We start from the raw sequence: 11860 nt of genomic DNA on the forward strand, positions 1-11860 counted from the left end.
GGTACATGTACCAGTCTCAGCAAAGGTAGCTGTGTGGAATGTATTTTTGCTAAGCAAGTGTTTTTGGTGCTAAGCAAAAATTATTTTGGTGCTAAGCAAGTGTTTGTGCTTGTAAACAGAGTTTATGAAATTTGGCCCAGGCAATCAAGTTCTACATCATGTATTTAACAAGTGAAGAGCCACTTGGTCTCAGTTCACATCATCTCCTGAGGCCATACTTCATTATTTTGTCCCCAAAAGGATGATATGGATGAATCAAGTTTGCTTGCTTCAGTCCTGAAATGTTTCTTGCTTCTTGAGATTTGTAGAAAATAAGATGCAGCGTTTCTTGGTAGCACAAACTCCCAGCATTATAGACACAATTAAAATGGTTATCTCACACTTGTGTCCAAACTGTCAGCTTGGGCTGCAGCTACTGCTCTGAGAAACATCCTTAGCAACAGCAACAACCACAGATGAATGAAGTTGATGAACCACAACAATCACAATATATTAGCCTATTTTTTGTCCTTTTCATTCAACTCATTAGAAGTACTGAGCTTTGATTCCTTGAAGAACTACAACTTCAATCAAGTGCAGCGTACGTGTAACACCAACTTTGTCCAATTTGGTTGGTTGTTTGGCAATGTTCCATTATGGTGGATAGGTAAATAGTGAGATAAAGTGTTTTAGCTCCGAAGATGACAGGAAATCGAATTGCAAATGCGTCCTAAAGTTGATCCAATGCAACTTAATTTGAGGCAACAAAATGTATACTCTCTCAACTCATTTGTTATTTGATACAAGATGTCGTGTTCCTGCAGAATGATGCGTGAAGAAACGACACGAGAATCACATTGCTAGTCAGTGCGAGGCAAATATACCCTCATACTCATTTATCTCATATATGGCAATGAGATAGTCAAGTCTAGTTTGGAAATGCAAGGTTGTTTTTGTTGCCATGGTTGCATTTCTTCTTCTTTTCCGAACGGCGAAGATAACAAAAGTCAACTGTGGTTTTTAAGAGTTAGACTCGAAGAGAAAACCATTCCTGTTCCAAAACTTGTCATCTCCAAAAAGAAACAATCAATCACATGTATCTCCACAGGAGTAAAAAATGCAGTTTCCCGTACAGTTGTAGCAGATAAGAGTGAGTGCTACGAAGAACATGGCGCTACAAATGGTGCACGGTTTCCTTTCAAGAAAGAATCCCGCCAGATACAAAATCATGAACATGCTGTAATTGTGCAGCAGGCCCATGTTCATTGCTGACCGGGGTATTGGCATCAGCAACACTGGTAACAGCCACTGCAGACAGTACATGATGGCAGCTTGGAGGCAAGTAGGTAGCTTACAGAAGAAATTCACATGTTTGGTAGACACAATTCCAAACTCGTCTGAGTTTTAGACCATCTTAGAACAGACGAACTTCACTCACTTCTGCAACTTGTTTTACGGCTACACAATCTGCTGAATCTGCTCCGCCGTCGTCACATTAATTTTAGTCTGACTTAGTGTTTTCATTGTTTACAAAAACCGTGCAACAACTCGTACAGAATTGTTGTGTGGAGTCTTGGTACCATTCTTGGCCCATAAAAGCAGAAAAGCAAAATGTAACAATATCGTTTCATTGAGCAAATTGACATCGCATTTTTATACAAAATTTAACTTTTGTTTCTCCTTAGGTCAAGTGAGTTCGGAAATCACGTTTAATTGTGAATTGTAACCACTTTTTTAGAGAATCCAAAATAATGTAGAACACAAAAATTGCCCTCAAGTAGAGGGCGCCCTCAAGTGTAGGAGATGTGACCACTTTGCACTCTCTCGGAGATCCCGACATATCGCGACACGCGACACGCTTGACCGACGATACCTCTGACATCGAACTGAACCTCTGTGACTGTGAGATATATTGAAACGAAGGGCAGTGCGTGTTGTGTGTGTTGGGGTTTTTTAAGAATCGCGAAATGGTTTTCTACTTTAAAACTGAAGGTAAATTGTGGCTTCTCTAACTTCTAAGTCTAGCCTTTTTATAAATAAAAAAAAAAAATGGAAAATGGCTGACATTATTCTTTACTAATTTGCTTTGCCCATCAATTCAATTATAAATGCCCATGACATGATGAAGCTACATATCCTTTTTATAGCTCTATATGCTTTGGCATTTGTTGTGTGTGATTTTCATTTCAAATGCATATTTTTGTTTTGTTTTTTTCCCGCTGACCTGAGGGCTGAGCTTGCAAACTTGATGGCCCGATTTAAATTTGTGCACGCAGGTTTAATAAATCCTGCGCACCAAAATATTCGGATAACTTTCCGTATTGCGCCACCACCTTTTCACTCATTTTTACAAAAAGGGATATCTCATTGAGGTAAATTAGATACTATATTATTTCATATCGAATGAAAAAGTGGTGGCGCCATACGGAAACTTTTCCAAATATTCTCCGCAAATTTTGATCCTTGCGCAAATTTGGTGCTGTCAAAAACATTTTTTTGGGACCGGTATTTTTGCTGCATACCCATTAATTAAAAGTGTCAAACAACAAATCAAAAGTCATTCCTGCGACTTTTATTCCACATCATACTTTTTCAAAAGGATTCCTTGAGAATTTAAATGAAAAAGGGTTCTTTATTAATAAAGACTGTAGTTGCGATAACGTAACTTTCCTCTCGAGCACTTCGCCGTCGGGAGGGGGTACTTTATCGCAACTATAAAGGTCGAAACTAAAGTCCAAATGGCAATGTCCAGGATTTGGGCAAGCAAGCGTACATTACGTGGCACCCTATGGCATGGGTCATTCATCCGCATGCACAAATTTGCCGCACGCAAATTTCACTCCCACAAACATAAAGTTTGTGTGGTCCATCTTGAAGATTGCACGTGCAAGCTTCAAGCTTGCACGGGCGGCTTGTTGGCGCCCACCACAGCTCTAGTCTTAGTCTAGCTAGCCCAGGTTGGACTTAGTCTAGACCAGGTTAGAGTTCTGTTACCGGGGCACTGCCTTTACTCCTTTTTTCGAAACTTGTCATCGGTCAGGCTAGTATGACAGATAATGACAAATATTTTTTGTTTTTAAAGGAGTACAGCGGTCCATTAACTAAGTCTAGTCTCAGTCTTAACAATTGTACATTAACAACAAGTGAACAATTTACTAGAGTGTGATTTGAACGTGTGACCTCCCGATTAACGTACCAACTGAGCCATGTACCCCAATGTCGTTGGTCTCGCTATTCTGTCAAAATTATTGTTTGGAGTGCCAATCAGAAGCCATCCTGTAACCAAACTGCGGTGTAACTAGGGTTCAAATCACACCAAAGTTGACGATACAACCTGGTAATTAAGCGGCAACAGAAGGGTCACAAGACAAGGTCATACCTCTCCTGCTGCTTAAATCCGGAGGTTGCAGGTTCAAATCAAGCTCTTGTCAAAAAATGTCTTTGTTCAACCCAAAATTAAATAAAATGTACCCAGTCATCAGGTGATTACTTTGTGACAATAATAAGTTGTCATGTTTCTTTTACTTTTCAGGTTATGTCATCTATGTTGGACTGGACAAATATGAAAGTAAGTTAAGGCATGAAATATCAACTTTGTAGTCACTGGTAGTTGATTGAGAAGGCAAGGCTGACAGGGAATGTTAAATAAATAAAGACAAAAACTCTAACACTAACAACAGTGATGATTCTTATTGAACCTGGCAACAAAAACGATTGGTTGTTTAAAAAAATGTTGGTTAAATTTTGTGTTCACAGATGAAGAATTGTTGAAGTATGGATTCCCTGAAGACATATGGTAAGTATTGTTGTGAAATTATTTTCAGTACAAATTTATTATAGATTTATCAGCAGAAGGTACAGGTGCGCACCTGTACACTCCGCGTGCACCCTCTGTTGATAAGTTACGTCCTGTGTTGTTATTAAAGGAACGTTACAGAATCGGTAAGAAAACAAATTGTAAAGATCACAGATTTACATAAAACTTACCTGGACTAATATGATGATAGTAGAAAACATCCCTCGAAATATTTCGCTCTGAAATGTCATATTTGATGAAAAAAAAAAAATCTAATTTTGTGTTTTTTAAACCCACCATATGCTCGGTTCAGTGTTGTCTGTGCATCCCAATAACAATGATACCATTAATCAGAAGCAGTGAGAATGTTGGAATTTAAGCCCATCTTGAAGCCTGGATTTCAACTATCCCTGAGTCTAAATAATAAAGTTGTTCCTTTTTAACAAGATTCATGATTCTCCCCAGGTTCCATGTTGATAAGCATTCCTCAGCTCACGTGTACCTGAGACTACCAAAAGGTGAACACATCCAAACAATCCCAGCTACTGTATTAGAGGATTGTGCTCAGCTGGTAAAGGCTAACAGCATTACAGGTCAGTAAGCGTTTTTATTATGTCTTTGCATTCACAGTTTTATTCTCAAAGATATTGACCTGTTTTTTTATTTTTTTTATTCTTTTATTGAATTGAAAGGTAACGAAGGATTCCAAATGCATATCATGTTGACCAGGACCTAATTTTATGGCTCTGCTTACCACAAAATTATGTGCTTATGGTGCTTATGGTAAGTAGAGCCATGAAATTGGGGCGCAGAAGTCACCTATAATGGTGCTCTGACTAAAACTATGTACCTACGTATGTCTGCAAACCACTGAGTGTACTTTGTAAGTTATGCAAGTGCTGTCAGCTGAACAGAACTGTAGTTCAGTTTATATTTCTTTGTAAAAAGTAAACAACTAAAAAACAAGTGTTAGAAACAAACACTTCTGAATTTTTTCTATCAATTGTTGACACTGATAATTGTTTTTCTTCCTTGAATTATTTTTTTCTCCTAGGGCCAACATTCTACTCCATAGTATTCACCCTATACTTTATTGGGAGTCTTGTCACAAAATTATACTACTCAGTTAGCTCAGTTGGTAGAGCGCCGGCACGTTAATCCGGAGGTCGTTGGTTCGAATCCCACTCTAGTCAATTCTTTGTTCAACCCCAAAAATCATTTAAAAATTTACCCAGTCAGTTTCCCTTGTGGTTTATATTGATATCTGAAACAAAAAGTCGCGTCCCCTTAAGGTGATCCCCTAGCTGCCGCTTCCCAGGTTGTATCGTAACTTGGGTGTGATCCCTGGCTACACGGCAGTTAACGGTTGTATGGCTTCTGACTGGCACCCCCGAACAAAGATATTGACAAAATAGGGACACTGCCAATATAGGGCTAGATAGCTTAGTTGGTAGAGCGCCGGCACGTTAATCCAAGGGTCGTTGGTTCGAATCCCACTCTAGTCAATTCTTTGTTCAACCCCAAAAATTCTACTACATGTAATAGTATACAGTGTTAACAGCAATGCCAGATGCAAACATATCCAATGTAAAACCTTTCAAGGAGTTACTTATAAATTTGGTTTCATAATTCAACAAATCAGACTGTTTTCTTTGTGTTAAGGTAATAAAACAAATAACATCAATGTTGTATACACACCATGGAGCAACCTCAAGAAAACAGGGGACATGGATGTCGGCCAAGTAGGATTCCACAAACACAGGGAGGTAGGTAGACAGGGCTCAAATGTAAACATTGGACCGTAGGCCAATAGTTTTAGCATCAGGCCAGTAAACTCATGATCGGAGAAGTCCAGCGTTCTTGTAGTAGCGGTGAATGTTGACTTTCAGTCTGATAAAAATAATTCTGTGGACCGTGGAAGAATATACCCATACATGTTGTGAAATTTGATTATAAAATATAAATGTAATGTTGACTGGAAAAACCTCAGTGTTCCTAATATATGCAACATTTTCCTGCGCATACCATGTCTGTAAAACCCTTTGAATTTGAGATTATTAATTTACAAGATTTTCTTTCTACAAAGCGGAAGCCTGTTAATTGTGTCATCCCTATTTATTCTATTGTATAACCAGGTACTGAATGTCAAAGTTGATAAGAGAATCAATGAGATAGTAAATAGGCTGAACAAGACAAAAGAAGAAAGGATGCCAGACCTACAGGCAGAGCGGGAAGAGAGGGACAGGGCAGAGCGAGAAGCAGCCAAGAAAGTCGCAAGAGAAAAGAAAGAGAATGAAAGGGAGGAAGCCCAGAGGAGGCGGAAAGAAGCAGAGGAAAAGTGAGGCTCAGTTGCAAATTTCTAAAGAATTAAACGATTTTTGTCACTTTGTCACAATTTTGGTTTATCTTGCTTCAATCGATATAGACCCACAGAGCCTGGAAGGAAATGTACAAACTTTCCCTTATGTTTTGAATTTGATCATTGTGGTTTTAAAATCCATCGTTGACATATGAAAAATATCGTTGTCATATGGAATCTATTGTAATCACAACCACTGCCATTGACAAAGGTTTTGAGAAACACTGAAAAACTTGTCCTTGTCTTATGATGGTTTTTGTCTGTGTGAGCCACCAGTTACAGCATTTCACATCGAAATATTTCCCAAGATTTATGTTTCTTGGAAATGCAGTACCAACATATACCGAGTGAGCTTTCATATTAATAATTGTTTTGTGTCTCTTAATTTTTGTTCATTTTTTTTCCAGGAGTTATTCTTCCTTGATGTCAACAGACAACATGACATCTAATGCTGATATGGATTCAGATGCGTCGGATGACTTTATGTAGACAATGTAGTCCCATCTTAAAAAGAGCTTGAGAAAAGACTGACAAGATGGTACTGTTTAGCTCTTCTCAAGATCTTCAGACTTTCTCCCTTCACTGATGTATGAAGAACTAACAAAACATACTGATTATGTTTTTGTGGTTTAGAAAAGATACCATATTTATCTATGTTAAGAGAACTTTGGCCCACAAAGCTTGGAAAGATGATGTTTATTGTCAGACTTTTGATTGCATGGTTTGGAATGCCGACTGGAATCTTCAAGGAAATTTGCCCTTGCCTGGAATGTCGGTCTCTGAAGGGTGTTGGAAAATTATCATTATTTTTATAGAAAATCAACTGCATCATTATGTGAATATCCCATTAACTAAAATCTCTTCATTCTACTCACTGGTTTCACTGTGACTCTTATCAGTTGCTATCAGTGAAGTAGTTGTAATATCCATGGAACCCACTTCCCTAAAGCCAGTGATCCTGACCCACAAGCCTACTGCTGTTGTCAAATATCAACCAAAATGCTAAAAAGCAGAGAGAAAGTCCACTGTTTCTTATTCGATTACTCATGATATATTTGATAGATTTTTATGATTCAAAGTCGTTTTCTTAGTAACATTTAACACTGTTGTCCAATATTTCACATGATAATAAACAAGCACCTGTAAAACTTTGTAGATAAATTGTGTCATTAAACTCTCATGCAATGACACCCTAAACCACATGTCTACGCCTCATAAACTTTTGATCAGATAAGAAAGATCACGTTGAGAACTGCTTATTTTCACGGTGAGTACCAACCCGAGTTTGTCTTAAATAAACTTTGGTCTGCTTTTAATGGGTGATTCACGTAAGGATAACCAAGTAGACTTGTTGCTAAATGAAAATCATCATGGAGATACATGTATATTCTTGTCTAAGCTGTCTTCATACGTTTAGTTATATGATTCTGGTAACACCTTCCGGAAAGGAAAGGGCAAGCTCCAATTGAATAAAACAAGCTAAAACTAAACAGTTTGAAGTTGAACTAAGAAAAGTTGATTTGAGCGGGATTTGAACCAAGGACCTGCAGATTAGTGCGCCAGCACTCTACCAACCAAGCTGTCTAGTAGCTCTATGTTAGGGTCTCCCTATTTTATCAATATCCTTGTTTAGGGGTGCCAGTCAGAAGCCATACAACCTTTAAGCGCTGAAATAAAGAGACCACCAGCAAAGGGCTAGATAGCTCAGTTGGTAGAGCGCCAGCACGTTAAAGGCACTGTACACGTTTGGTAATTGTCAAAGACCCGTGTTCTCACTTGGTGTATCCCATCATAAGCGTAAAATAACAAGCCTGTGAAAGCCTGTGGTTTATTACTTGATAAGTATCAAATTGTTTTTCTGGTAATGAAACCAAGGATGCCCTAAACGTAACCTTGAGAGCTTTACATGTATGTTGCGTAAGGAAACTTGTATACAAAGGTGCTAGCTATCTGTTAAAGCCATTGGACATTTTCGGTAAACAGTATTGTCCAACGGCCCACACTTCGTGTACTTATATATCAAATAAAAAACCTGTGAAAATTTACGCTCAATCGGTCATCGGAGTCGGGAATAACGGGAAAACCCACCCTTGTTTCTGCACATTTCGCCATGTCATGACATGAGTTTACTATAATCCGTAATTCTCGATGGCGAGAATTGATAATTGTTTTAATAATTTCTCAAAAAGTAAAGCATTTCATGGAATAATATTTCAAGACAAGTCTTTCACCATTACCTTCTGTAAACCCTGTAAGTTATTTGTAAATCTGTAAACTTTTATTTTTTTTCTGTTCCGAAAGTGTATAATGGCTTTAACCTGAAACAACTTTCTAACAAGAGCTGGTTAATTAAACTGTCAATAATTGAGAAATACATTTCACGTCGGTGGTTTTTCAATCAAGTTATTCATAAATCTGTTTCTAAAAAATGATAAAGGTTTACCCCCATCATGCCCATACAGAATTTTATCCACAATTTGGAATTAGCAGGTGTGACAACGGTGTTTTTTTCTTTCATTATTATCTTTCAATTTCGACGACCAATTGAGCACAAATTTCCACAGGTTTGTTATTTTATGTATAATGTTGAGGTACACCCAAGTGAGAAGACTGGTCTTTGACAATTGCTAATAGTGTCAAGTGTCTTTAAACTGATAAATACAAATATCTTTCAATTCCATCAAGTATTTTAGTATTTATACCCACAAAATGACATCAATCTTCTCTTAGTCGTTGAGTGCTTGATAAAAAAATGGGTCAATTATGCAATTGTGTAGATAGTGTTCTTCTCTTTTTTTGATTCCGGTCTTGAAACAAATTCTCTGGTCCATAAAAGTTTGAAGCTACATGCCCTGCAGTCTTGTGGTTTTTCCCCCCCAAAATCAAGCCCTGTATGTTTATACATTATAGAATCATTCAACTGCAGTATGTACATGTACATTGTATTTACCAGTGTTGTAGTCGAGTAGGGCCCAATTTCATAAAGCCTGTAAGCACAAAAATTTGCTTAGCATGAAATGTCTTCCTTGATAAAAACAAGATTACCAACCAAATTTTAATTTGTTGCATTTTGCTTGTTACTGGCATTCAGCTGTTGTTTGCTTATCCTGAAAATCACATGGAAATCTGGTTGGCAAAGCCTGGCTCATACTTCCTGCGAATGCGATTGAGATACGAATGTTGACGTCACAAATTCGCAATAAAATTGTGAAAAAAATTGTCAAAAAAAGTGCTAAACTCTCATGCGAATATCGCAGCGAAAGAGGGGTTGTGACGTCAAATTCACATCAAATTCGCATTGCATTCGCATTCGCAGGAAGTATGAACCGGGCTTAATCCTGTTTTATCAGTAAAGAAATTTCATGCTAAGCAAATTTTTGTGCTTACAGGCTTCATGAAATTGGGCCCAGTGGGGAGAATGAGAACACTAGTACTAACACTGTCATGCCTACACATCTTACTTTTGGGCCCAGTGGGGAGAATGAGAACACTAGTACTAACACTGTCATGCCTACACATCTTACTTTTGGGCCCAGTGGGGAGAATGAGAACACTAGTACTAACACTGTCATGCCTACACATCTTACTTTTATTGAACGTGCAGTTTTCTGTGAACTTCTGTGAATGACACTGGCAACAACCGACACTGCACAAATTACACTTTGAGTTTTGAGTGTACTTGGTACAATGTACATGTGTATTACCAATTAAACTCTGGTGTAAACCAGATCACATAGGCACATGCTACTACTTCAATATAAATTGTACATCCGTTCTTTTGATTACACACAAAACAGAAACTAAAACATTTATGGTTTCTTACAAAAAATTCCACTACCAAACTACTCAATACATGTGTTTTATAAGGATTTATTGTTTTAAGGTAACTGTAATAAAAAACAAGAATTTTTCTGAAATCTTTATATTATTTCATGATGGCTTATGACAACTGTTTTTAGTTCATGTGTAACTAAACATACAAAGGAATTGATCTAATGCTTGCTATGATTACAAATCATTCTTAGATTAAGTTTTTTTTCTGGTGGGTCGATTGTGAAAATAAATCAGTTCATTTAAATCATAGTTATGCACCTTGGCAAGTTACATTTGCATTCATGATTCAGATTCTGTTGGCATTGCATTTAACCAAGACTGCATCGTGGTATTGAGGTTTGCAGTAGCACCAAGTGATTACCAGGGCCCAATTTCATAGAGCTGCTTACGCGGCTCAGCACAACAAAATTATGCTTACCAGAATAAGGTTACCAGTCAAACTACCATGTCACATATACAATTTGTGACTGGTACCCTGCTCATTTCTGCTTAGCAGAAATGTGTCAAGCAACATTTTCTGCTTAATCAGCTCTATGACATGGGGCCATGAATAGTGCTGGCTTCTGGTGGAGATAATCAGAGCACGCTAGTTGAAACATTGAAGAAAACAACCAACTCTCCCAAGAGCCAGTATATACAGAGAATATCACTAAGTGCTACTAAAAACCTTTACTCGGCATTTAATCAAGTATGTTTGAGAGGACGGAGCCCAAACCAGATGTGAGGTGCAGGGATGGATGAAGATTTATTCATAATTTATTAAATACTCAAGTAGACCACAGTGACTAGAGCAGGAGTTGAACTTACAACCTCCAGGTATACTACCAACTCACAGGGTTCAATATTTTCATGACAAATGCAGCCACAACAAAGATACTGAAACAATCGAAAGATAAAGTACAGCTGCGTAGCGGACTCGTTAGACCTAAAACATCTTGACCTTGACTAGATAATCATGAATAATCCATGGTTGCAAACGATAAAAGGTTTTCAGTTGCGCCTTATTGATGGTTGAAAGTGAAGCAATATTGGCGATATGCTGAATACATCAATGAAAAAGACTACAGCTACGATAGTTAAACAACACTATTCAGTCCTGACATAAAGACTAAAGACTCTTTCTTTAATTCACAAAAAACATTGACATTATGAAAGTGAAGATTCTTTTACAAATGGGCAAAACATAATCTGGTTACCAATTATGAGCATTTATAAAATCTTTGTGAACAGGGAACAATTCTAAGATTGTAAAGTTGAGAATAAGGTGTATCATCATAATGACAACACTGAAACTTGAAAGATACATGTACTTTATATCAAAGCATACTACATATTTATCAATATTTATGTATTCAACATTCATGGTTACATTGCTTGCATTGCTTAACATATTGGAGTTAACCTTTCAACCATGTAAAACACAAGCATCAATTAGAGAGTGGTATTTGATGCAATGGTTAAAGCTGCCATGCTCAGTCATGTCAATTTACAATCTTGAATTTGTCATCGAAACTGAGCTATAAAGAAACACTATTTATTCTCTACGGTTCCACATCATGTCACATTTCTTGTCCACATGATCGTTAACTATAAACTTATGAAAATAAAGCATGATCTTTTCTGAGTGGATATTTGTTACATTATGTAAATGTTACACAAAGAACGAGCATTTAAGGGTAAGGAATTTCACACCACATATTAACCAGTTACTTGGTTATGTAATATAAATTGCATTTTAATAATTCCTTAAAACCCCAAATCTAACTATAACGTGCATCTGACTGAAACCTTGAAAAACCAACACCGAGTACTGAACAATCCTCATTGAATGTTCTGCAGAATTTGTAAACTCAAATGTTTGTTTCGGTGACAAAACACATACAAACCAGATG

General features: G+C 37.4%; 1 protein-coding gene across 1 annotated transcript; it reads left to right on the top strand.

The window, feature by feature from the left end:
- Positions 1-1775: 1775 nt before the first annotated feature.
- On the top strand, positions 1776-7897 carry LOC117304292 (coiled-coil domain-containing protein 25-like). Its single transcript, XM_033788669.1, has 7 exons — positions 1776-1971; positions 3512-3547; positions 3736-3775; positions 4241-4368; positions 5438-5541; positions 5911-6113; positions 6542-7897. Exons 1-7 carry the CDS (start codon positions 1947-1949, stop codon positions 6621-6623), a joined length of 618 nt encoding a protein of 205 aa, XP_033644560.1. The 5' UTR covers positions 1776-1946; the 3' UTR covers positions 6624-7897.
- Positions 7898-11860: the final 3963 nt, after the last annotated feature.

The sequence above is a fragment of the Asterias rubens genome, chromosome 21 (genome assembly GCF_902459465.1).
Source record: "Asterias rubens chromosome 21, eAstRub1.3, whole genome shotgun sequence".
NCBI classification, from domain to species: Eukaryota; Metazoa; Echinodermata; class Asteroidea; order Forcipulatida; family Asteriidae; genus Asterias; species Asterias rubens.

Excerpts from the sequence above, each read along its gene's own strand:
- LOC117304292 (XM_033788669.1), top strand. The coding sequence starts at position 1,947 with ATGGTTTTCTACTTTAAAACTGAAG. Across the intron at positions 3,776-4,240 it reads GGATTCCCTGAAGACATATG|GTTCCATGTTGATAAGCATT; the intron begins GTAAGTATTGTT and ends GATTCTCCCCAG. Across the intron at positions 6,114-6,541 it reads CGGAAAGAAGCAGAGGAAAA|GAGTTATTCTTCCTTGATGT; the intron begins GTGAGGCTCAGT and ends TTTTTTTTCCAG.